Raw genomic sequence first — 27,919 nt, 5'->3', positions numbered from 1 at the left:
AAATGCAAGAACTATTTAAAACAGTCTTTTTACAAATTATCAACTTTAGTGAAGTGTCAGTGAACCCTTGTTGGATTTTGGTGTTTGGGACCACAGTTACCTAATATAGGCAGTCAATCTACGAGTAAGAAATTCTCACAGTTTATTAGGTTTGTTAAGAAGAAGCAATTTATATCTAATACATCAGTTCAACGAAACAAGTATAATAGCTATGATGATTGTGAATGGTTCATTGATATCAGAGAACAAACAGTTAATTGACCCAGACAGTGGCAATCTCATAAAGTTTTTGAAGGTAGTAATCAGTTCTCAGGCCAAAGTGTTATAGAGCTCAGTCCTGGATCAATTTCTTTCTCTCGTGATTCTTCTCTCATCTGTAAGAAGCAAATTCTGCTGAGCACTGCCGCCTACCAATGACTGCTACCTGACGCTGAGAACTTGTTGATCTACCCTATTTTTGAAGCTGGCCATCTTTATTGTTTTTATTGTCACCTTGCTTTCTTCATACATATTCTAAATTATTTATGCCTGGGAAAGGAAGTAATTGTTTTAGTAGCCATTATATGAGGCCTCATGTTACACTGGAAATGCTAGAAAAAATAGGTTTTCAAGGGACCTCAATTTCCAATCCTGACTCCAATTTAAAGTTTCTGAAGAAGGTTCTCGACCCAAAATGTCAGCTTTCCTGCTGCTCTGATGCTGTTTGGCCTGCTGTGTTCATCCAGCCCTGCACCTTGTTATCTCCACTTTAAAGTTCCCTATTTATTTGGCACTGCTGGAATTGGTTTCTGAAACTGTTTTTGTACTGGTTCCTGCCATTTCTCGAGCAGGCATGTGTGTTTTCCATACTGTCACCTACCAGCAGTTTACTGCTTCCTGGGTTTTCTTCTCACTCAGAACTTTATCCACAGCCTTGTATTTTTGGAGCCTGTAAAAGTAGCAGTGTCTTTTCACTCTGACTGAATCAATAAGTTATATGGCTGTGTTTTTCTGTAAGCCTGGATTCCAGTCACTAGGCAATATTGGTATTTTTTCTTTTATCTTTGTTTCTAAAACTGTACAGTAATATCTCCACTTCAAACTTTACTCTAAACCTCATTAAAAATGCACACATCAACAAGCCTCAGGCACCTTGTGCTTCCCTCCTTTACACAAACAATATAGAAATGTAAATCAAATCAGTCTCACCATGGTGGTGCGAAGATTGCCATTCAACAGTGGGTTTGTCACAAGAAATTTATTGGTGACTTTCCATGTGTGATCTTCGTTAAGACCTATAGCCCTTGAACAGTTATAGACCAAATATCTGTCAGCCTTGAACATATTCAAAGACCCAACTTCCACTGCTGTCTAGGGAAAAGAACTTCCAAACACTAATGATCCTTCTGAGAGAAGAAATTCCTCCTCATCTCTATCTTAAATGTGAAATACCTTACATTTAAATTGTGCCCCTTAATCCTCCATGATGGGAAACATTCTCTCATTTTGCACTCTCTTAAGCCCTCATCGGAATCTTCCTTGCAAGCTTCCTGTCATCCTTATAAACTTCATTAATGCCCAAATTGTTTTACCTGTCCTGATGAGAAAATCCATTCAACCCAGAAATCAGCGAATTGAGCCTTCTCTGAACTGCTTCCAATGCACATTCTTAATTAAGTAGACCAAAACAGTACACACGACACATGGTAATGCCCTGCACAGCTGTCATGAAACTCGCCCACTTTTATATTCCGTATACCTTGCAATAAATGCCATCATTCTAAGTATTTTAACAGCATTGTGTTTCACTTTTGGGAGCAATGGATCAGCCCCAACCCATATGTTGGATCATATAGCACAGAAGGAAGCTTTTCAGCCCATATCACATGTCATGTTTTGGAAAGAGCATCATAGTCTCCCCACTTCTATTAAGTAGCCTAGCAATGGTTATCACTAATCTGTTTACAACACTTCCACAGGCATTCCCTTCCTCGTTGTAACTTAGCATGTAAAATTTTTTTTTCTTTCTACTCACTGGTGTCTTTGCTCAGGACTTTCAGCACTAAACAGCTCAGTCAATTAAATCTCAATAATTGAAATTTAAAGTCACTGACTTGACCCTGTTGGCAGTCCTTAGTCTTTTTCCAGATTCTTAGCTCCACAGGAAATTAAAAATCTGTGTATACAGCTGTACTTAATTTACAGACAAAAGACTTACACCCTTGACCTATCAAAAGAGTTCTGTTTGGGTTGGTGTTTTGGATTGGAAAGTTGCGTGGAGGACTGCCCAGTTCTGCTAATGATCTTGATGTACAAGTTTTATTTTCTGTGACAACACTGTTCCTGTGAACATGCGAATTAGGAATAGAGGAGGCCATTCAGCCCCTTGTGCCTGTTCCACCTTTCAATAAGTTCATGGCTGATCTGATTACTCCACATTCCTGCCGACATCCAAAAGCCTTTCATTCCCTTGTTTCTTGAGAATCAGTTTACTTCTATCTTAAAAATACTTAAAGATTCTACTTCCACCTCCTTTTCAGGAAGAGAGATCCACTGATGCATGACCGTGAATGCTAAAATAATGAGTCATAGGGTAATACAGCATAGCAACAGGTCCTTCGGCCAAAACTGGCCCATGCTGACTATGGTGCCTACTCAGCAAGTTCCAGTTGCTCAAGTGGTCCATATTCCTCTAAACTTTTCCCATCCATGTACCTATCCAAATGTTTTTTAAATGTTGCTGTTGTACCTGGCTCAAACACGTTCTCCAGCAGCCCATTCAAAATATGCACTACTGTCTGCAATAAGAAGTTGCCCGTCAGGTCTTTCTTAAATTTATCCCCTCTCACCTTAAAACTATGCCCTCTAGTTTTCAAATCCCCATCCCCGGGACTAAGACAATATGCATTCATCCTATCTATGCCCCTGATGATTTTATATGCCTCAATAAGATTACCCCTCGTTCTCTAACGTTCCAAAAAATTAAAGTCAGATCCTGGCCAACCTCTCCCTATAACTCAGACCTACTTGTCCTGGCATCTTCATAAATCTGAGATAGTAGGAACTGCAGATGCTGGAGAATCTGAGATAACAAGGTGTGGAGCTGGATGAACACAGCAGGCCAAGCAGCATCTTAGGAGCAGGAAAGCTGACACTTCGGGCCTAGACCCTTCATCAGAAATGGGGGAGGGGGAAAGAGGGTTCTGAAATAAATAGGGAGAGAGGGGGAGGCGGATTGAAGATGGATAGAAGAGGAGATAGGTGGAGAGGAAACAGACAAGTTAAAGAGGCGGGGATGGAGCCAGTAAAGGTGAGTCTAGGTGGGGAGGAGATAGGTCAGTCCAGGGAGGACGGACAGGTCAAGGAGGCGGGATGAGGTTAGTAGGCAGGAAATGGAGGTGTGGCTTGAGGTGGGAAGAGGGGATAGGTGAGAGGAAGAACAGGTTAGTGAGGCGGGGACGAGTTTGGCTGGTTTTGGGATGTGGTGGGGGGAGGGCAGTGGTCGAAAACGCCCTCAACCATGTCTCCCGCATTTCCTGAAAACTCATCCCTTACACCCTGTACCTGCAATAATAACCAAAAGAGAATACCACTCGTCCTCACATACCACCCCATCAACCTCCAGATCCAACGCATCATCCTCCGACACTTCCGCCATCTGCAATTTGACCCCACCACCAAAGACATTTTTCCCTCCCCATCCTTGTCTGCTTTCGAGAGGGACCACTCTCCCCATGACTCCCTTGTCCACTCCACACTCCCCTCCAGCCCCACCACACCCAGCACTTTTCCCTGCAACCGCGGGAAGTGCTACACCTGCCACTACACCACCTCCCTCACCCCCATCCCAGGCCCCAAGAAGACTTTCCACATCAAGCAGAGGTTCACTCGCACATCTGCTAGTGTGGTATACTGCATCTGCTGTACCCGTTGCGCCCTCCTGTACATCGGGTAAACCAAGTGGAGGTTTGGGTACCGCTTTGCAGAACACCTAAACTTCGTTCACAATAAACAACTGCACCTCCCAGTCGCGAACCATTTCAACTTCCCCTCCCATTCCTCAGACGACATGTCCATCCTGCGCCTCCTGCAGTGCCACAATGATGCCACCCGAAGGTTGCAGGAAAAAGATTTCACAAGCTTCAAAATCTTCCCTCCCCCCACCACATCCCAAAACCAGCCAAACTCGTCCCGCACTTGGAATACTGCGTCCAGTTCTGGGCGCCCTATTATAGGAAAGATGTGGATGCTTTGGAGAGGGTTCAGAGGAGGTTTACCAGGATGCTGCCTGGACTGGAGGGCTTATCTTATGAAGAGAGGTTGACTGAGCTCGGTCTCTTTTCATTGGAGAAAAGGAGGAGGAGAGGGGACCTAATTGAGGTATACAAGATAATGAGAGGCATAGATAGAGTTGATAGCCAGAGACTATTTCCCAGGGCAGAAATGGCTAGCACGAGGGGTCATAGTTTTAAGCTGGTTGGAGGAAAGTATAGAGGGGATGTCAGAGGCAGGTTCCTTACGCAGAGAGTTGTGAGAGCATGGAATGCATTGCCAGCAGCAGTTGTGGAAGCAAGGTCATTGGGGTCATTTAAGAGACTGCTGGACATGTATATGGTCACAGAAATTTGAGGGTGCATACATGAGGATCAATGGTCGGCACAACATTGTGGGCTGAAGGGCCTGTTCTGTGCTGTACTGTTCTATGTTCTAATATCTTGTTTTTTAAATAGTGTTCTGGATTCTCACACAAGAAGAACCATCCTTTCCACCTGGCAAGATCCATTGGGATCTGACATTTTCCATCGTCAGTTCTAAATCCAACAGATACAAGCCTAGCATCTCCATATCCTATCTTAGTCTTATCTCAAAAGACAACCCTCCCATTCTGTGTATTAGTCCAGTACACATTCTCGGTCCTGCTTCAATCCATTTATATCCTTCCTTAATTTAGGAGATCAGTTTTCTACGTCGTGCTCCTTAATGTCATATTGAGTGCACAATGGCTAAAGACTCGCACTGCTGCCTCACAGCCCCAGGGACCAGGGTTCAATCCCACCCTCGGACGATTGTCTGTGTGGAGTTTGTACATTCTTCCCTTGTCTGCGTGGATTTCCTCCAGGTATTCCGGTTTCCTCCCACAGCCCAAAGATGTGCATGCGAGGTGGATTGGCCATGCTAAATTGCCTGTAGTGTTCAGGGATGTGTAGATTAGGTGGGTTATAGCGGGGCAGGCCTGGGTGTGATACTCTGAGGTTTGGTGTGGACTTGTTGGGCTGAAGGGTCTGCTTACACATAGGGGTTCTATAATTCTGTAATTAGTGTAGTACGGCCTTGATGTCAGGGGTAGACACCCTCACTCCACTTCAATGAGAATGGGAGTTGAAATGATCTGAGAGAACGCTAACAGTGTAAATGAACAGCTTATTGTTTTGTAAGTGCTGCTTTATAACGCTGTTCTTAAGACCATACGTCATAGGAGCTGAAATAGGCCATTTGGCATTTTGAGTCTGCCCTGTTGCTCACTGAGATCATAGCTGATCTGATAATCCTCAATTTTACTTTCTTGCCTTTTCCCCTACAATCATTGACTCCTTTACTGAATAAATACCTGCCAGTCTCATCTGTGATGCTGGGAATCTCAAGAGGAAGCTGAGATTACTCATCCACTAGGCTCTTCTGGCTGAAGATGTTTACAAACGCATCAGCTTTATCTTTTATACTGAGTTCCCCCATCATTTAGGATGGGGCATATTTATGGTACTTCCTCCTAAAGTGAGTTTAGTTGTGCACCACTATTCACAACTGGATGCAGCATGGAGGAGAATTGACTTTAATATACTTAATGGCACAACCTTGAAGCCCTCTACTATAAAGAATTTTAGAGATTCACTACTTTTGGAGAGAAGAAACTCCTCCCCACATTTGTCCTAACTGGGTGACCCTTTTAATCTGACATTTTGCTTCTGGTCCAAGACTCTTCAATGAGAAAAATAATCTCTCACCCCAGCATGCCCCCTAAGAATCATATATTTTTCAGTAGGCTGTGTTTCATTCTTCTACGCTCCAATGAGTATAGGTCCAATGTACTCAGTCTCTCACAAGAAAACCTATAAAAAGTCGACAATGGCTTCCGCCGCTTTGTTGATCATTGAGAAGAGACTGGTATGGGCAGGCTTTGACCAGGCTGGATTTCTCCTGCTGTCTGTGTACATGACATAGTTGGGCAATTTTCCACATTGCCAGGAAGATGCCGTTGATATAGCTATATGGCAGCAGCTTGGCTTGGTGGTAGGGAGGCGTTTGTAATTTTTGAAGCAGCTAGCTCTGGAGCAGAAGTCTTCAGTTCCATTGCCAGAATTTTGTCAGGGCCCCATAACCTTTATGATATCCAGTGCCTTCAGCTATTTTTGGTCTCATGAGGAATGAATTGAATTTCTGAAAACTCGCATCTGTGATGCTGGGAATCTCAAGAGGAAGCTGAGATTACTCATCCACTAGGCTCTTCTGGCTGAAGATGTTTACAAATTCATCAGCTTTATCTTTTATACTGAGCTCCCCCGTCATTTAGGATGGGGCATATTCATGGTACTTCCTCCTTAAGTGAGTTCAGTTGTCTACCACTATTCACAACTGGATGCGGCGTGGAGGAGATTTGACTCATCACCTGTAGGCCGTTGTTCATTGTCATCAGCAAGAGGATTACCTGCTCTTGTTTGACCTGGTGACATAAAATTTCATGAGACCCAGAGTCAATATTGAGCCTTCCGAGGGCAGTTACCTCCTCACTGTATGCCGCTGTGCTACCACTTCTGGCTGGGACAGTCCTATCCCAATTGGATTGTTGATGTGGCTTCTGGGATCAAGTCATCCCCATGAAAACAAACTTTACAGACAATGTCAGGTTGGAGCTTATCTGGCCTGTGAGAGACAGCTCTACTAATTTTGACACAATATCCCAGTCAGAGGACTTTGCAAGGTCAGCAGGCTGATGTGTGCCTTTGTTGATTCTTTAGTCAATGACAAGTGGCCCTTCTGGGTTCTTTTGATTTATCAGATTTTCTTGCAGTTCAATCTAACTGAATAGCATGCTAGGCTATTTCAGATGGCATTTAATTGAGTCACATTGCTTTGGATCTGGAGTCACATGTACACCAGACCAGCTGGAAACGGTGAACCAGATGGCTTTTTTTGACAGTTGGCAAAAAACTAGATTTTAATTCCACATTTTATTAATTAAATTCATATTTCTCCATCTATCAATGTGGGATTTGAACATGTCTCCATAGCTTTATCCTGAGTCTCTGGATTACTTATCCAGTGACAACATCATGATGCCTCTGCTTCCTCAAGTATTTTTAAATATTTGAAGAAGGAATATTGGCAGTGCTACAGAGAAGAACTGGAGAGTGGGTCTAGTTCCTATTGAATGATAGAGCAGACTCGGAGGGCTAAATGGCTGACTTTGGTTCCGTGTTCATGTTTTCAGCTCTTTCAAAGAGCCGGCACAGGCGTGATGAACTGAATGGTTCCCCCTTTTTGATGTATTTTTCTGTGGGAAGGTAAAGTGAAGTTGAAAAGAATTGCTCAGCATTGTGAAGAGTTTCAATGGAGTCAACAGGGAGAAACCATTTCTCTGGCAGGAGAATCAGAAAGCAGATTGAAGATAGCTGGCAAAGAACTAGAGGCTAGACAAGACTTGCTTTGCACAGAAAATTATTATGAGCTAGAATGCACTGTCAGAAAAAAAAGTAATGAAAGAAGATTCAGTAATAACTTGCACAATGGAATTAGATAAATACTTGATAAGGAAAAAAATGTGCAGATTTCCTGGAAAATATTGGGGGAGTAGGATTAACATATAACTCTTTCAACAAGCTGGCATAGGTGTGACAAACTGAATTACCTTCATCTCTGCTACAAAATGTATAGTAATCATGGGAGGCCTGTGCACATTAGTAGTGTCACTATATCTGGGCTAGAAGCCCTGGGTTCAAGATCCTCTCCAGGACTTGTTGGCTGCAGAAAGTTTGTTTATGAAGTGACTCAACAAGCTGATAATCAGCCTGGGAGTTCTTCTATCATTTCCCTTTGAAATAATTCCACAAAGGCCAAATCCCTTCACCATGTCACCCTTGATTTACCTGTGCATTGTACATGACACTAACCCAACTAGCACAGAGCTGGCTCCTAAAGTGAGCAGAACCCCTGACAAGATAATAAAATGTGAGGCTGGACGAACACAGCAGGCCAAGCAGCATCTCAGGAGCACAAAAGCTGACGTTTCGGGCCTAGACCCTTCATCAGAGAGGGGGATGGGGGGAGGGAACTGGAATAAATAGGGAGAGAGGGGGAGGCGGACCGAAGATGGAGAGTAAAGAAGATAGGTGGAGAGAGTGTAGGTGGGGAGGTAGGGAGGGGATAGGTCAGGCAGGTGCTGAGGAAGGTGATGTGGCTGTGGTACCTGGTTTGCTTCAGGACATGGTCGAGCAGTTTCAAGGCCGAAGAGATTACAAGAGAGTGGCAATGGGAGAGAGATTCCCTGAGGTTGGTCCGGAGGGAGGAGGGTAACTTCTTCAGGTTAGGCATCCCTGGAAGAGGCTTCGCAGTGAGGTTAAAATAGTATCAGAGATGATGGGAACTGCAGATGCTGGAGATTCCAAGATAATAAAATGTGAGGCTGGACGAACACAGCAGGCCAAGCAGCATCTCAGGAGCACAAAAGCTGACGTTTCGGGCCTAGACCCTTCATCAGAGAGGGGGATGGGGGGTGGGAACTGGAATAAATAGGGAGAGAGAGGGAGGCGGACCGAAGATGGAGAGTAAAGAAGATAGGTGGAGAGAGTGTAGGTAGGGAGGGGATAGGTCAGGCAGGTGCTGAGGAAGGTGATGTGGCTGTGGTACCTGGTTTGCTTCAGGACATGGTCGAGCAGTTTCAAGGCCGAAGAGATTACAAGAGAGTGGCAATGGGAGAAAGATTCCCTGAGGTTGGTCCGGAGGGAGGAGGGTAACTTCTTCAGGTTAGGCATCCCTGGAAGAGGCTTCGCAGTGAGGTTAAAATAGTATCAGAGATGATGGGAACTGCAGATGCTGGAGATTCCAAGATAATAAAATGTGAGGCTGGACGAACACAGCAGGCCAAGCAGCATCTCAGGAGCACAAAAGCTGACGTTTCGGGCCTAGACCCTTCATCAGAGAGGGGGATGGGGGGAGGGAACTGGAATAAATAGGGAGAGAGAGGGAGGCGGACCGAAGATGGAGAGTAAAGAAGATAGGTGGAGAGAGTGTAGGTGGGGAGGTAGGGAGGGGATAGGTCTGGCAGGTGCTGAGGAAGGTGATGTGGCTGTGGTACCTGGTTTGCTTCAGGACATGGTCGAGCAGTTTCAAGGCCGAAGAGATTACAAGAGAGTGGCAATGGGAGAGAGATTATCTCTGATACTATTTTAACCTCACTGCGAAGCCTCTTCCAGGGATGCCTAACCTGAAGAAGTTACCCTCCTCCCTCCGGACCAACCTCAGGGAATCTCTCTCCCATTGCCACTCTCTTGTAATCTCTTCGGCCTTGAAACTGCTCGACCATGTCCTGAAGCAAACCAGGTACCACAGCCACATCACCTTCCTCAGCACCTGCCTGACCTATCCCCTCCCTACCTCCCCACCTACACTCTCTCCACCTATCTTCTTTACTCTCCATCTTCGGTCCGCCTCCCCCTCTCTCCCTATTTATTCCAGTTCCCTCCCCCCATCCCCCTCTCTGATGAAGGGTCTAGGCCCGAAACGTCAGCTTTTGTGCTCCTGAGATGCTGCTTGGCCTGCTGTGTTCGTCCAGCCTCACATTTTATTATCTTGGAATCTCCAGCATCTGCAGTTCCCATCATCTCTGATACTATTTGAACCCCTGACACTCCTGTCTATATCTGTCAGGGGGCTCCCTGATTGGACCAGGTTAACAGCCCAATCAGGGAGCTTATATTCTATGAGATCCACATATCTGACCTTGTTCCAATCACTACATCCATTGTTCCCCAAATGGGAAAAAATAGCAATGTGTGCCTGTGAAGATATTCGACAGAAAACAGCACTAGTCACACTACATCTAGATGAGGGAAACATGTTACTAGTGAGCAGTGAATGCAGACTCTGTTCCCTTACCCATATCCCCACTGCTAGAAGTCACTTTACTTTCCCATTGTCTTAATTATTATATCATTTTAAAACAACAAAGTATTTCATGTAATTTAATTAGAAGAGGTTGATTCACTGTTGAACTTGTTAACGGAAAGTCCCAGGTAAACCCTTAACCTTCCTGAGCATGGCAGAAGTGAATTTGCTGATATTTGGATGACCCATCTCCCAAGTCTGCCACCACACAATTTTTTGAAGACTTTCCATTTAACTACAAATCACACTGACCCAGTGAAACAATTGGACTGCTGGAATATTTACCCAAAGACTCTCCCAACAGCAGATTTCCATTTACTAGTAGTTTCCAGAAAAAATAAAGTTGAACTGAATTGTTGCACTGACTGTGTGTGGGCATGAGGATCACTTAATTATTTTGAAACCAGACACCAGATTCTCAAATAGTACACTTGTGATTATGAGGAGAAAAGAGCTCAGGAAAGGTTTTTAACTGGAAAACTACTCAAAGTTTTCTTTTTTAAAGAAAATCACAGCGTTGGAAATCAGTCATCTGTGATAAAATTAAAGGGTTTTTACAAAAATAGTTCACAAAAAATGGGGCATAGCGTTTGGGCTTTGCACTTGTCTTTTGTTCTTGTTGAGAGCCTGGAGGCAGGCATCAAGGACATAGCAAATTGAAAATTTTAAAAATTGCTTCCTATTGCTTTCCTGATCCATAGGTTGTCATTTGTGTGGGGTCCCCCCGCAGTGGTCGAGAACGCCCTTGACCGCGTCTCCCGCATTTCCCGCAACACATCCCTCACACCCCACTCCCGCCACAACCGCCCAAAGAGGATTCCCTCATTCTCACACACCACCCCACCAACCTCCGGATACAACGCATCATCCTCCGACACTCCGCCATCTACAATCCGACCCCACCACCCAAGACATTTTTCCATCCCCACCTTTGTCTGCTTTCCGGAGAGACCACTCTCTCCGTGACTCCCTTGTTCGCTCCACGCTGCCCTCCAACCCCACCACACCTGGCACCTTCCCCTGCAACCACAGGAAATGCTACACTTGCCCCCACACCTCCTCCCTCACCCCTATCCCAGGCCCCAAGATGACATTCCACATTAAGCAGAGGTTCACCTGCACATCTGCCAATGTGGTATACTGCATCCACTGTACCCGGTGTGGCTTCCTCTACATTGGGGAAACCAAGCGGAGGCTTAGGGACTGCTTTGCAGAACACCTCCGCTCAGTTTGCAATAAACAACTGCACCTCCCAGTCGCAAACCATTTCCACTCCCCCTCCCATTCCTCAGATGACATGTCCATCATGGGCCTCCTGCAGTGCCACAATGATGCCACCCGAAGGTTGCAGGAACAGCAACTCATATTCCGCTTGGGAACCCTGCAGCCCAATGGTATCAATGTGGACTTCACCAGCTTCAAAATCTCCCCTTCCCCTACTGCATCCCAAAACCAGCCCAGTTCGTCCCCTCCCCCCACTGCACCACACAACCAGCCCAGCTCTTCCCCTCCACCCACTGCATCCCAAAACCAGTCCAACCTGTCTCTGCCTCCCTAACCTGTTCTTCCTCTCACCCATCCCTTCCTCCCACCCCAAGCCGCACCTCCATCTCCTACCTACTAACCTCATCCCACCTCCTTGACCTGTCCGTCTTCCCTGGACTGACCTATCCCCTCCCTACCTCCCCACCTATACTCTCCTCCCCACCTGTCTTCTTTTCTCTCCATCTTCAGTCCGCCTCCCCCTCTCTCCCTATTTATTCCAGAACCCTCACCCCATCCCCCTCTCTGATGAAGGGTCTAGGCCCGAAACGTCAGCTTTTGTGCTCCTGAGATGCCGCTGGGCCTGCTGTGTTCATCCAGCCTCACATTTTATTATCTTGGATTCTCCAGCATCTGCAGTTCCCATTATCAGCAAATGTTTAAACCTGTTCTAGAGATTTTCATCCCTCTCCGTTTAATGTCTGAATTGACTTTGTGGTGTAGTCACCAGATGTGTTTTCCCTGTGGAACCCCAATCCCCAGTCAGGCACCCACCCACTGATGTTGCAACTGATGGGAGGACTTCAGGTGTTTGGGAATGGGTAGTTCCATTGCTTCTCTGTCTGCTGCTTGCTAAACATTAAGATCCATCATAGGGATGAACAATGGATTGAAATGTGTTGCATCTAACAGTCACAATTCCTGAAATGTAGAGCAAATAGCCAATTGGGCAGAGAACTGCCAAAACCAGAATTCACTCAGAGTTTGTATCTTATGAACAGGAGGGCAAGTACACGAGGGACAAATATACTTACTGATACTTACTTATTTTCAATTATTTATTGCAGTTCTTGGGGGGTTTTTTTGCTTGTTTTTGGATAGGCTTATTTGTTTCAGCTCTACTGTGCCAGATAACCTTTTTGAAAGACAAACTGAGCAGAATATTTATTGAGCCTTAGTTCCATTAGCTGTCAAGCTACAGATATTTCCATTTAAAACAAATTAATCATGTTTCGTAAGCCTGTAGCTCCCCGGGATTAATGCACAATCCTGACCAACTCTGAAGCCTCATAATGTTTATGCTTGGATGAGGATTTCTGTTGACAATGCAAAAGAAGCTACACTAAAACCTCCAAACCTCATTCTTTCTAAAGCACAACTGAAAGAAACATGAAATATTTTGCTGCCGGGAGGCATTTTCTCTCTCCTGTTGATGTATAATGCCTGGCAATCCACCACAGGCCAATTAATGACATGTGATAACAGGAGCCCAGAAATGAACCATCAGTCTTTGAAATGCACAGCTTAAATCACTGGGGAAAGAGGTCATTTTTGAACACAGGTTATAAATTAAAAGTCTTAATGTTTACATAAGGAAATCTTTAAAATTAAGCATGGGTTCATTTAGGTAGCCAACTTTGGTTTGTTGGAATTGTGTGTCTAAATTAGGACAATGTTCGGATTCAGTACGCTGCGCACATTTCTGCTACCATTGCAAATTTCATGGAAAACATGTTATGGGTAGTAAAACTTCCTGTAGGGAAAGTTTTAATTTGGACTTTACCTCTCCTCAGTGTGCTGATCCCTGCTTGCCTAGAGCTCCAGAAGCACTGTCAGTTCTCCAGAACCTTGTCCATACCACCTGGACCCCAAATAGTGGTGGAAGGCATTCAACTATGAGAGCATTGCACTTGAGGCAGATCCTGTCCCTTACAGTGTTCACATGAGCATGAGATTGTTCCACAATTCCTTTTATTTATAGCCTCTAACCGGTAGATCTGTTGCAATTACTGAATTGTTATGGCACGAAAAGGGGCTATTAGGCCCGTGGGGCCTGCACTAGATCTTTAGCCAAACATCTTTCACTCATGCCAGTTTCCTCTTGCACATTAGCTCTATCCAAATTGTCATTCAATGCCCTCTTGAATGTCTCAATTGAATCCGCCTCTCCCTCATTTCCAGGCAGTGTGTTCCATACTCTTAACTACTCACTGAGGGAAAAAATGTTTCCCCTCACTTCGTCCTTGCTTCTGTTGCAGATCACTTTAAACCTATGCACGTATGTTCTTGTTACTTCAACAAATAGGCAAGCTTCTCCCTACTATTTTATCCAGCCCATCCATGATTGTTAGAACCTCTATCAGATCACCTCTCAGCTCTTTTCTCTCCAAAAACAACAGTCCCAAGTTCTTCAGTCTATCCTCATAATAAGTTCCTCACCCCTGAAACCATCTTTGTAAACTGCCTCTGCACTCTCCAGTATAATCACATCCTTCCTATACTGTGACTGCAAAATCTGTAGACAGTACTCCAGCCACGATCTAACAGGTGTCTTATACAAGTTCAACATCACCTCCTTGCTCCTGTTCACTATGTCCCTATTACTTTTTCTTGAAGTTGTGGAACATGGACATTGCTGGCTGGGCCAGCACTTATTGCCCATATGGAGTTGTTCTTGAGAAGTTGGTGGTAAGCTACTTTCTTGAACTGCTGCAGTCCACATGTTGTAAGTAGACCCACATTTCCTTAGAGAGGGAATTTTCAGATGTTGGCCCAGTGACAGTGAGAGAATATCAATATACCTCCAGGTCAAGATGGCGAGTGACTTGGAGGGTAACCTGCAGGTGGTCATGTTCCCAAGTACCTGCTGCCCTTGTGCTTCTAAATGGAAGTGGTCATGGATGTGGAAGGTGCTGTGTAAAGATCTTTGGTGAATAATGCTGAGGATACTGAATGCTTAATTACTGCAGCCTTTACCTGTCCTGCCACTTTCAATGATCTGTGCACAAAAACACCCAGGCCACTCTGCTCTTGCAATCCCCTTTGATTCCACACTGTGTTATCTCTGACTCCAGCATCAGCAGTTCTTACTATCTCCTCTATTTTGTGTTGTCTTTCAATGTTCTTCCTACCAAAATGTGTCACAGAATCCAGATCAGGTAAGACAACACACATTTGAGACCTATGGTGAATTTGGCTCAGTAGCACACCAGCCAGAAAATACTTTCACTGCCAAGCCCATTTCAGTGCTGATTCTTTGAACTTGAGTGCCATAGACTTCGCCTTTGGTGGCTGGGATGATGATGCATCATTTCTCTTTATTCTACTGGACTTTTCCAGTGTTCTTTGTTGTTGACCATGATACTATCCTTCTCCACTTGCTCTCTTCCTATTGTCCAGCTCCTTCGGACTACCGTTACATAGTTCCACCAATCTAAATACAGTCAGTGGCTCTCTAATATTGGCTTTTCATTCCTCCCTCTCACTGACCTGAACACCAGAGATGAGGTGAAAGAGACTGCTTTTGACATCAAGAGTACTTTTGACCAAGTGTGGCATCAAGGAATCCTAGCAAAACTGGAGCCAATAGGATTTGGGGGAAAACCTCCCTGGTTGGAGTCCCATAACTGGTACAAAGAAACAAAGACAGAAGTTGCTGGAAAAGCTCAGCAGGTCTGGCAGCATCTGTGAACAAAAATAAGAGTAAAATCAGTTCTGACGAAGAGCCACTGGATCTGAAACGTTAATTCTGATTTTTTTCTTCACAGATGCTGCCAAACCTGTTGAGCTTTTCCAGCAACTTCTGTTTTTATTCCTGATTTGCAGCAGCTGCAGTTAGTTTTTTATCTGATACAAAGAAAGATAGTTGCGGTTGTTGGAGGTCAGTCATCTCAGCTGCAGGACACCCTTGCAGGAGGACATATATCCATGGGGTAGTGTCTTATTGATAGGCACAATCGTCTTCAACTACTTGCAATATTTGCTCGCCCGATGTTCAACACCATTCACAATATTTGCTCGCCCGATGTTCAACACCATTCACAATTCCTCTAATACTAAAACAGCTCATGTCCAAGTACAGCAATACCTAAACAATTTCCAGGCTTGGCCGAGGAATGGCAAGTAACATTTATGTGAGACAAGTGTCAGCATTGACCATGCCCAACAAGAGAGAGTCTAACTGTTGCCTCTGATTTCCATTCAGGCCCTGACATGTAAATTGCAACGAGTTGTGCTGAATGTTGTTATCCTGGATTACAGGCCAGGTGGTGAAGTACAAAATTAGCCACAAGTCCTTTCCTTTTCTTGGTAATAGGTTTATTTGCAGGATGCAGCATTACTTATGTCTGGCTCCTACAAACCCCACCACTGTACCCCAGCAATCACCATTCATACAATCTAATAAATCAATGAAAATATTGAATCCCAAATTGAACCAGGTTAGGCAGGTTTCAGACTGTTACAGGAGCATTGTACCTAACAACAACATCTCGAGGGAATCTTAATAATTTAAATTAGAATGTAATTTTGTGGGGTGCATACAAGTTGAAAAGGATCTGAATTGTGCCATCAACACCATGAGCTCTCTCGTTAAGGATACAAAGCACAGATGTAACTGTGAAGGAGAGGCAGGCAGGCTTTATTTATATTCTTTTAATAATTAATTGAAACAACGAAACCAAATTCAGCCAAATGAAACCGAATTAAAGCAAACTGAGCTAAATTTGAACTGTGGCAGCCCCAAAGAGGCACTACAGGTAAAGGCAAGATCTTGAAAGAGACTGAATTTAAATTAGAATGTGTTGATAGGTTGCAATGTTGCACTCTAGCTTCTGCAGTGTCCATGATTTAGGGAGGTCCTGAAGTGTACCAGCCGCTACTACATTATTGCTCACCATGTTCACAATAGCCATTAACAGACGTTATTACACATCTCTGGAGCAGGTAGGATTTTAAACCAGACGGCTAGCTGAGAGGTAGAGACATTGCCACCTATGCCACAAGGACCCTGAAATGCTCCAGACCTTTTCCACCAGCAAATCACCCTTGGGACTTATAACTTTTTAAATCACCCATGTTTTTCATTAAGCAAATTATGTGCAATGCCCAGCAAGGGCAGTACAGACCACGAAAAGTGAGGGGGAGGTAGGGGAGGGGGAGGGTGCTAAATCAAACTAGAGTTGGAAGGGCAAATAAAGCACTGCATTCACTGCAGAGCACACCTTTCATTAAAAGCATACCCAGACATGAACATAGCTGCAGAAGAGGGGCGGGTAATCAGCAACCGCCAATGCTCTGGGTATTTTTCAGTCAAGCTGTTCAGAGTCATTATGTCAATACATGTGGAGCAGATGGGACTTGAACTGGGTCCCTGATCCAGAGATAGGGACACTATCACTGCAAAACAAGAACCCTTAACCTGTAAATGTCAGGGAAATGGCTTGGCATTTGGATGTATGACCTTGACTTGCTTCACTCGGGATTCTGCTAGTTTGAGAAATCATGCCCCTTCTGCCTGGAACTATATGCAGTGTGGCCACTTGGGAGATATCAGAAGGCCACAGTGAACACCACAAATTATACCCCAGTTCTCAGAAATACCGAGGAGTGTAGGGGAAAATGTAAAGTAATAAAGTTGTTCTTATGAGAAGGCTCCAGTGATGTGCACCTTTCCCCCCAATAATTTCAGAACAATGATGATTCATTTCATCGTTGAGACTCTGTTCTAGTGGAATAGCATAATTAGACTGACACTCACACTTCAGTACAGAAGGAGCACTGCTCTCCATAGAAGATAAAGGACCATTTTTCAGATGAAACATTAGCCTCATCATCCCCATTGGCACTCCTAAGCACCAAGAGCTGCCATCCTCTGATTGGCCTGCAGCTCTCACTAGGTGTGACATCCACCACCAGGATATTGATTCCAGGGGCCCACAAGTGGTTTTGCCACTGCTGGATTGGCAAGTGGATCAGTGGACCTTATTGAACAAAGGAGCCAAGTGTCTCTTACCCGCTGTCCCACCTGACAGCTGAGTATTTGCAGTAGATTTTGTTTTCATATCACAGAAATGTTTTGGATTATTATCTCATTTGCTGTTTGTGGAGCTTACTGTGCAGCATTTCCTCCATCCTAACAGGGACTACAAATTTATTTCAATGACTGTCTAAAATGACTTGAGTTATCTTGACGTCATGCAAGGTGCTATATAAATAAAAGTTGTTTGTTTCTTGTGGTGCTTCTTTTCTGTTGACTTTCTTTTTATTAATCTAACAATATTGAGGAGAATAATATAAAGTCAGAATGAAAGACCCTAGTTGCCAGTTAGTTCTCATTGAAGGGTCACACAAGCTTATGCGCCAAATGACCTCCTCCTGTTACCACATTTCCCTCAGCAAGCTTCTTCTTTACTGTAGCAAGGTCTTCCTTGAGGTGGATCCCAGACATCCAGAAATGATACAAAATTGGCTTCAAACATGTACTGGTTTGCAACTCACCTACAGGGCTACCCACCGTGACATCTGCGGAAAGTAAGTATGAACATTTTTTTAAAATTAACACAAACGGTAGTTAAAGTACTGTATGTCACTGAAGCTATAAAAAGCTGTAAGTTTTCTGTGAAGAATTTTAGCCCACAGAAAGGGCTTAAATTGAGCTCTGTTTGAAAGAAATGTTGCTTTGAAAGAGCTGATTTTGAATGAAAGCCAAATTGCTTAAACATAAACCACACTCAAGGAGCTGCTTACTCCAAGAATGAACTTCTGTTTCACCCCTTTTTTATTATTGTTAATATCCTAGGCAATTGCCAGAAATAGATTGATTTTTTTTTTATTAAGCAAATTTATTCCAGAGAGATATAATTCTAAAAGAGACCATTTGCCCAACGAAACATGTAGTATTTATTTCTCCCCAAAGCACAGGGACTGTCATATAATAGATGAAGCATGAAATGGTAGATCTTAGATTAAAAGAAGTAAAATATATTAGGCTTCAAGCTCAGCTGAAATGAAAGATCAGACAGCTGTTTAATTTTAGCTCACAAAGTACTAAAAACAGCAAATGGATGAGACTGTAAAATCTACTGGAACACTGGTACACTAGCATTTGTTCCAGCCATTATAGAACTTAAAAACAGGGCTGTAATATTTAATCTGTGTTAAACTATATTCAGACCACAGTTGGAATATTGTGTGCAGTTTCTATAATAGGAAAAGATTGTTGATTCAGGGGTCAACATATATTCACAAGGAATTTTGCTGGTACAATCTTTGAAAAGTTAGACTGATTCCATTGAAGGAAATTAAAGGGCGATTTGAAACAAGTTCATTGATGTCTTTTAGGGAATGAAATCTGCCATCCTTCCTGGTTTGGCCTACATGATATTCCACACTCACAGCAATATGGTTGTCTATTAACTGCTTTCTGAAATGGTCTACTAAGCCATTCAGTTCAATTGGTAATTAGTAACAGCAAACAAAAGTGACTGCTAGGCTCCATGGAAGAATGAAAAATTTCAAATCGTTAAAGTGAAACCATGGGAATGGCTCTGCGTAGTTAAGAGGCATGGTCGAAGTGACGTCAAGTCCAGTGGCGAATAAAGTTCAGGTTGGTGCAACGGCCCTGAACAAGCACGTGGATCAAATAAAAGCTGCAAACTGGCAAATCAGTCAGGAGCAAAACTTTCCAGCCTCCTCGAAGCAGTCTGAAAGGCTGTCAGAACTGATGAGTTCTCCCTTTTTGTCATACATTGAAGAGAGCTCACAATCTGAGATGGAAATGCGGGTGTCACCGCCTCACAGCCTTTGCCATCTGAAGAAGAGAATGAATATCCTCCAAGATGCTCCAGGTGAAACTGTTCCTGCATCTACCACTTTGCCCAGCAGTTCCACATTTGAACCACCCTCTGTGCGAAAAAGTTGCCCCTCAGGTCCCCTTTAAATCTTTCTCCTCTCATCATAAAAATATGTCCTCTAGTTTTGAACGTGCTTACCCTGCCCTGCCATACAGCCAACTCAGCTAAGACACCAAGGCTATGGAACAGAGTAAAATATTTGGATAAACTATATATTAGTACGATCAATGAAGGGCTGAATGACCTACTCCTGTATGGCAGATTAAAGGTTCCCCCACAGGAGTTTGAGTGGTGTGCTGAATTTGCTGCCGACCGTCATTTGGGCTCCAGAATTGATACTTTCTGACTCGGGGAAGGGAGGTAAGGAAAAAATCTGCAATCACAGTTTCAATCCCTGATTACTACCTAACACCTCTTTGTGAAGCGACAGTAGATATTGGAGGAATGCCTTCCTGTTGTTGTTCATGTATCAATAATTTGATGCCAGACACACAGTATCACACTACCACTGGGGTATCAGCTGGATAAATCCAAATCTACCAGTCAGGCATGCAATAGTCATCTTCCTAAAGACAGTACATTACACTTTCTGAGCCGTCAACAAGCCCATCCACACATGAGGCAATGGAAAAATAAAATCAATGATCTCATGTGTGTTGCTAAAAACAGGGCACTCGTGAAACAGTTTGATGGAGTTTTACTGGGAAACAATGGAAAAATGACTTACTTCTGCACTGTTGCTGAACTTTCTATGTTTTCTACATTTACTACACAGATTGTCCAGAAAGGGGATTTTTTAAAAGCCTATGGGACAGAAGGTGCAGGGGTTGAGGCACAAAGCCCTTGTGACAGACAATGTATCATTACTAATGGGCTCATCTCACAGACCTAATAACCTCTGAGCTGCCACTGCTTTCTTATAAATAAAACAATGACTACCTCTCCAGATGCCCGCCACTTTTCAAAACCCACAACACCAGTGTTGTTGGAAATTGCATTCAGCTAGCTCTGAATCCTTTCACTTCCGGGTGGCTGTCGAGGTATCATTTACAGCTGGTGTACTGTTCACAGGGTATGATACTATACAGTAAAAACCAAAAGAACTGCAGATGCTGTAAATCAGGAACAAAAACAAAGTTGCTGGAAAAGCTCAGCAGGTCTGGCAGCATCTGTGAAGGAAAAAACAGAGTTAACATTTCGGGTCCAGTGACCCTTCCTCAGAACTTGAGGAACGGTCACCGGACCCGAAATGTTAACTCTGTTTACCCCCTCACAGATGCTGCCAGACCTACTGAGCTTTTCCAGCAACTTTGTTTTTGTTCACGATACTGTACAGTGCCTGTCTATGTTCTTCTACCCACTGACACCTAAATACAGGTGCTTTGTCCACGTAAAATGAAGAATCATGTTCAAGCTCAATCATATCCTCATCTGACTTACACCTGTAAAATCACATTGTTGTATTAGAGGCAGAGTCAGAAGACCTGACCCAGCGCTCCAGGAGGAACAACAAAAAAGAACCAGGAGAGAGGGTTGTAGTGATTGTAATGAGGTCAGCCAGGTGGACCTCATAGAATATGAGTTCCCTAATTGGGGCTGTTCAACCGGTCTAATCAGGGAGCCCTGGCTAACAGATAAGCACAGGAGTATCAGACACTCTGTTCACTCAGAGCTGGCTCTGAGGGTGCTGGATTTGTGTCAAGGAATTTTGACATGTAAATAAATGGTAACTTGGTGACGGGTTATTGGCCTCTGTGAAAGATTATTTCAGGATCTGTTGTAAGATTAAATGGAAGAGGTTTAAGAATATTAGCAGGAGAAATATTTTTACAGATTCAGATTTGCTTATCTAAGCGTTTGAAACAGTGAGAGCATGGAGCATTTCGGAATGAATTACGTAGATAATTCAAGGAAAAGGAAGTTAAAGGGATATGGAAATGAGGCAAGCCTGGAAAAGAAAAACCGAAAGAACTGCGGATGCTGTGAATCAGGAACAAAAACAAAGTTACTGGAAAAGCTCAGCAGGTCTGGCAGCATCTGTGCAGGAGAAAACAGAGTTAATGTTTCGGGTCTAGTGACCTGAATTCTGAGGAAGGGTCACCAGACCCAAAACATTAAGACTAGAAAAGAAGCTGCTGGTTGCAAAATGAAAAGTCTCCCATTCTCCCACTCTATCAAAAATGCATCTAATTCTTGCAGAATTGATAAGCTGTTGATTTTTATGTCACATTGTTGGGACCTCTTTGTTAAGTCTTTGTTATGGAGTTAAAAGCAATCTGTGATATCATAGGGCAGAGTCCCTCAGTGCCTAATTCCTTCACCACAAACTAACAACGTCCCCATTGGGAACCTTGGGACCATATTGTTAAGAGGCCCCTGGGGCAGATTGTTCACCTCACTTCTTTCAGAATGGGCTGTCAGCTTCACAAACAATGAAATAAGCTGAGAACAAAATAGCTTCAAATGTGCAGTTTCACTTCCTAAAACCTTATCTAATAATTTGCAATGACGTGGATTCTAGGAACAGGGCTTTGGCTTGAATTTCACCAGTAAATGGCTTCAGTCTAAGCTGTGGGTTATGAACTTCTGCTTGGATGTAGTCATGGAGGTTTTATCACATGTCTTATTATCTACATCTGCCCCATCAACCACAGAATGCCTTGCTTCTCCCAATCCATTGCATTTATAACACCAGCATGTATTCACACAGTATAGTCAAATTTGGATAACCTGAAACTTCTAATTGTGGTGAACGATTCAGCCTTTCCTGCGAGCAGAGCAAGAAACCCAAAATAAGGAGGCCCATGATAAGTCTGGTAAATCCAAATTACCTGTGCACACTTGTCATATGACCACGTCAACCAGTCAGGGTGGTGTCAGGCATTGAAATCTGTCAGTATGTCGAAACCTGTGAGCAAGTTAAGAATGTTTCAGAGATAGTAGCAATTGCAGAGGCTGGTGAATCTGACATAACAAAGTGTAGAGCTGGATGAACACAGGCCAAGCAGCATTAGAGGAGCAGGAAAGCTGATGTTTCGGGCCTAGACCCTTCACCAGAAAGTCAGGAGGGGAAGGGGGTTCTGAAATAAATAGGGAGAGAGGGGGAGGCAGATAGAAGATGGATAAAGGAGAAGATAGGTGGAGAGGTGCAGTGTGAGAGAGATCCACTGAGGTCCTTCCGGAGGGAGGAGGGTAACTTCTTCAAGGCAGGCATCCTTAGAAGAGACTTTGCGGTGGGGTTAAAATTGTTTCAAAGACAGTAGGAAGTTCATTTATAGGCAGAATCAGGTTGCTTAAGGTTGTCTTTGGATTCTCTGCTTAACACAAATTTTTGGACGAGCCGTGTGCAATTCTGTTGAGTGTGATTTTACTGTACTGAACAAGCCAAAGCCTTCAAAGAACATTAAAACCAATTGTAATAAAATCAAAGTGCTGTGGATACTGGAGATCAGAAATAAAACCAGATGCTGGAGAAACTCAGCAAGTCTGGCACCATCTGGGGTGAGAGAAACAGTCAGCATTTTGAATATGATATGACTCTTCTTCAGAGTCAAAAGGGCCTGGAAAGTTATGGTAAAATGATAGTAAAGCAATGTATAATTCACTTCGTGTTCCTTTTGATTTTATTCCTGGATACTGCTCAGAGCATTGTCCAAAAAGTTAGTCTTTAATTCCTGGAGACTCAAGAGCAATTCTGGAGGATTGTCAACTTCATCTCAAATCAAGCATGAAGGGTCCGCGAGGATTGAGTTTGAGAGTGATTTTGGACAGCGTATCCTGTCAACTAACACAAACTGGGACTGAGACCATATTCCTGATCCTCTGTTGTGCAAACATTCTGCAAAATTAACTTTGATGAACTGAACACCGTGCTCATGTCTATTTCTTTTAAACTATCAAGTGACCAACTTTCCAGAGAAGGGGATGGTAAATGTTGCTCCCCTTGAAGCAGAACAAGTGTCAATAAAAGATGGGAGGAGCTTACTACCAATTGCTCAGAAAAGGCAACAGCAGGCTGCTCGATCTTTGAGTTACAGGGTCTTAATTTAGAGGCACGATGCCAGGAGAAAAGGAAGGAAAAAGAAACAAATCCTGCACTCAGATCCCACCACTTGTGGAAAGTTCTACCCTATGCCCTCAAAGACCTACAAATTGAGAATCGGCTTGCTCATTCATACTCGACCCGAAACTTGGAATCCTGAGTATGTCACACTGGAGTCTGACAGTGGCCATGCCTTCAGCTGCCCATGTGCTAAGCTCTGGAATTCTTTTCCTAAACCTCACCACCTCTCCTTTTTTGATACTGCTTAAAATGTATCTCATTCATTTGTCTTTTGGTCACCTGTTCATATGTAGTTCAGTGCCAGTTTTTATTGGATTGAACTCCTCTGAAGCATCATGAAAGGCTTCCTTGAATTTTGTAAATTATTCTTTTATGGAACGTGGGTGTCACAATGAGGCCAGCATTTGTTGCACATTCCTAATTGCTCTTGAACTGAGTGGCTTGCTAAGCCATCTCAGACGGTAGTTACGATACAACAACATTGCTATAGGTCTGGAGTCACATGTAGGCCTGATTGTGGAAAGAATTTTACCTAAAGAGCACTCATAAACCACAGTTTTTATTTGCAACAATTGGTAGTGGTTGTCATGGTCACTAGTACTGAGCAAGCTTTCAATTCCTGATTTATGAATTGAATTCAAATTCCACCAGTTACCAATAGCACTACCTTTATGCCACCATTTCCCCCCCAAAAAGATCATCACTGGAGCTACGCAAGTGAGTTATTGTTGAATGGTACACAGTGCATTTAGAATGGCAGAGGAGCATCTGAAAAGGGTGGCTATTTAAAATTATGCCTTGCATTTGACTCCTGAAACTGTCAAAATATGAGAAACGTCAGGTGTAGCTAGAGGTAATAGAGTCATACAGCATGCAAACAGACCCTTCGGCCCAACCAGTCCATGCCGACCACATTCCCAAACTACACTAGTTCTAACTGCCTGCTCCTGGCCCATATCTCTCTGAACTTTTCCTGTTCATGTACCTGTCCGAATGTCTAATGATGTATATGATCTTTTGCCGGAACTGATTTTTAAATTTCTAAACTTACTTGTTTTCATTACAGGCTGCGTTTCTGTGAACTGCAGAGAAGTTGAACAATTGATGGACCAAGCCCTTACCCCATCTTACTGGTATTTAATAGAAACTCAGAATATGTCTGCACTACTATAGAACTTGTTTCTTAGCAATATGTTACGGATCCAAAATCTCTACGTTGAAGGAAGGGTAAAGTTTTGCATCACATCTGTTACTACAAGCAACTTCTCATTGAGAACTCTGTTGTACGATGCCACAAGCATCTCTAGTTCTTCAGGGAGTGCATTCTAGTTGATCACTAACTCTGGCAGAAGATTGGCTATAAGCTTTTTTAGACATGACCAGGATTCAAGCTAAAGTGGAAAAAGTCAGTGGAGTTTTTCCATCTAAGTTCCACATGACAATCAGCTTTACTTTCTGTTCACAGAATCAAAAAATTTTTAAGGGGGCAGCTAAACAGCTTGTACATGTGAAAAGCGTGTTGGTTACAGGTAGGCCCTGACTTATCAATGTGATGCCACAGAAAATGCACCAGGGCAGTATTGTCCCCAAAGCCTTTGTTTAATTTGAAACGGCACAATACATATTGCTTTATCCTGTAAAGGACTGGTTGCAGGATATGAATATGTGTCACTTCTAGCAGGCATCAATGGTGTTATATGGCAACCCCGAATGGTAATCTTTAATTGGTTGTTAGCTTAACCCTTAGCTACTTGGAATTGTTCAATAACTGCTGTCCAATCACAGAATCACATCTAACATTGTATTCGAGTTTTGCAAGTATGCTGTGGCTGAGTATTATCAGTATGGTGCCTATTGCAACAGCTGAGAGGACGTGTTATTTGATTCGCCAGTCATTAGGATATAGGGCCTATGTTCCTGGCATCGCACTGACACTAAAACCTGATGAACATTGGCTGCCTTATACATTCACCATGATAATTTCTTGACCAACCTGGGCCTTCTTTCCAACCAGCCTATAGTCTTTCCTCATGCAGTGCAAATTGTTGTTCTGTTTGAGGCTTGGTATTCTTGAGTCCTGATGAGTCTAAGACAAAAACCTTCAACAGTGCGTCTGCTCTTTTCAGCAGTAATCAAGTTATGTGCTACCAAACCACTACAATCATAGAACTGCACAGGACAGAAGGGAGCCATTCACAACTGACTGTCTCTTTGAAGATGTATCCAATTTTGTTCTACTCTCAAATTTATCTCCATTATCATATAAATTCATACTCATCAAGTAGTTGTCAGGCGCTTTTTGTAAGTTTCATTGAAATCTGGTTCCACCACCCTTTCAGAAAGCTCACTTCAGATATAACAGTCCTCAATATGAAATTATTTCTTTTCAGTTTCTTTCAGTTCTTTGGTGAATATTTTTAAATCTATAACTGATAGTTTTCTATTCACTTGTTAATGAGTATAGTAACCCTTTAGAATTTCAAAATCAATCCAGTCAGATTCCTTCTCTGCCCTAGGCAGACTATCCCTGACTGTCTTCATCACATAACCAAAGACCCTCACCTCTAGTAGCATTCTGATAAACGTACCTGTACCCTCTTCCAACCTTAACTTAAATTGCCCACTATACACCACAATTGCACACAGTCCCAATCATCTTCCAGCTGGTTGCTACTATTGGACAGGAATATTTCATTTCTTTAAAAAGAATCTTTTAAAATAATGCCAAAAACCAAGCTTTTAAAGCCCTCTCCTGAACTCGTGGAGCATGTCCTTTTCAAGCCCTCTATCATTAGTAAAGCTCTCTGTGAGTCTTAGTCCTACTCCTTGACCGAAGCCAGATTTTTCTCTGTTGGTAGCAATACCTTGTCCAGTCAAGCCACATTCATGGTCCTGAGTAAAGAAATCAAGATGCTGCCTTTCACAAGAGATGTTAAATGAGATTTTCCCAATTTGGGAGCAACATTGAAATTCCTTTGATACCAAGTTACTTCAGGTAGCAGCTCATCCACAATCTTGTTAAATGGCTGGGCATACTGGTCATATAGCCTGGCCCCATTTATTAATTTTCTTACAACCCACTGTCACTAAAATAAGAAGTGTTTGCTGGTTGGGTGTGCTACTGTGCTCAAATTGGCAACTGTATTTGTCTACACAGTAAGTGACTGCATTCTAAATTTAAAAATGTAATTCATGTGAATAGCCATGATTCATTTCTCAAGAGACATAGTGAAGTAGTATGACCATCAAGTTTTAGGGTGGAATTTAAACCCAGAGCTTCTGGTCTACAGACAGAGACACTACCCACTGCACTACAAGACCTACAGACAGGATGCTATCCATATGTAAATACTATTTCATGATGATACTATTACTCAGAAAATTAAACAGAAGGCTGGCATCTCAAAAATGAGGGAGATAAATCATTGGATAATCAGAGGATTAGACAGGGTGGACAGTGAGAGCCTGGCTAGCATGAGGGGACATAGCTTTAAATTGAGTGATGATTGATGTAGGACCGATGTTAGAGGTAGGTTCTTTACTCAGAGAGTAGTAAGGGCGTGGAGTGCCCTGCCTGCGACAGTAGTAGACTCGCCAACTTTAAGGGCATTTCAATGATCATTGCATAAACATATGGATGCTAATGGAATGGTGAAGGTTAGATGGACTTCAGATTGGTTTCACAGGTCAGCGCAACATTGAGGGCTGAAGGGCCTGTACTGTGCTGTTCTGTTTTCTAACGCACTCACAACACACACACACACGCACGTGCGCGCGCGCTTATTCTAATACTAGACAGGATGGGAGACTACATCTCACAGCTGTCAATTCAGATGAGAATGTTGAGAAAAAGCCTTTCTTTAAGAACAATACACTTGGGGGAACGACAGTGCACAAAAAAGTACTTCACTAAGTATGTGTATTAGTGTGACTGAAACTAAACCATTGCAGCATCATGGTTTAATAAATATAATTTTACCAGCAGAGACCCGCAAAGCATTTGCGGTCAAATTTGTTTCCTTGTTGCAACAGAACTTTTTTAAATACAAGAATTTTAGTCATTATTTCAGCAAAGACTTTATCAGAACCAAAGTTTCTCACACAGGAAAGAAGTTACACGAGGCTGTTCAAACAGTCCTAAGAAATTAATTACATACTCTGTCAAAAGTCTGACCTTGTGACTTTATAGAATATTATCATTGAATTGGGAACTTTTTTCTTGTGTGTTGAAAAGGTTTATACCTGCCCTCAATATTATTTGGGGAATAGATACTGTTTCCTTTTGTTGTAATTTCAACATTTTTCTTCAAAGAAAAAGGCTCCCTAACTTCCTAAAGGCTATCTGCTCCTTCCTGTCCCTCAGGCCCAACCAGCCCCCCTCCACTGACACCCTCATCCGCTTAGTTGAACTCGTCCTCATGCTTAACAACTTCTCCTTCAACTCCTCCCACTTCCTACAGACAAAGTGGGTGGCCGTGGGTAACCGCATGGGCCCAAGCTATGCTTGCAACTTTGTAGGATATGTGGAACAATCCCTGTTCCAAAGTTGCACTTGCTCTATCCCCCACCTCTTCCTCCATTACATCGATGACTGCGTTGGTGC

At 43.2% G+C, this 27,919-nt stretch overlaps 1 protein-coding gene across 3 annotated transcripts in view; it reads left to right on the top strand.

The window, feature by feature from the left end:
* Positions 1-27,258, top strand: part of hemk1 (HemK methyltransferase family member 1) — a 149,723-nt gene extending 122,465 nt beyond the window's left edge. The window contains exons 10-11 of one of the 3 annotated variants that reach the window (XR_007249229.2): positions 17,822-17,931; positions 24,383-24,449. Coding sequence is in view for 2 of the 3 variants with exons in the window: in XM_048547489.2 (XP_048403446.2) it covers positions 17,818-17,931; positions 24,383-24,413 (145 nt within the window). In the remaining variant the exon portion in view is untranslated. Of the gene's footprint in view, positions 1-17,817; positions 17,932-24,382 lie in introns of all 3 variants that reach the window. The other 2 variants (XM_048547489.2, XM_048547490.2) reach the window with 2 other exon arrangements.
* Positions 27,259-27,919: the final 661 nt, after the last annotated feature.

Source organism: Stegostoma tigrinum, chromosome 11 (genome assembly GCF_030684315.1).
Source record: "Stegostoma tigrinum isolate sSteTig4 chromosome 11, sSteTig4.hap1, whole genome shotgun sequence".
Taxonomy (NCBI): Eukaryota; Metazoa; Chordata; class Chondrichthyes; order Orectolobiformes; family Stegostomatidae; genus Stegostoma; species Stegostoma tigrinum.
This window is presented reverse-complemented; position numbering and strand designations above follow the sequence as displayed.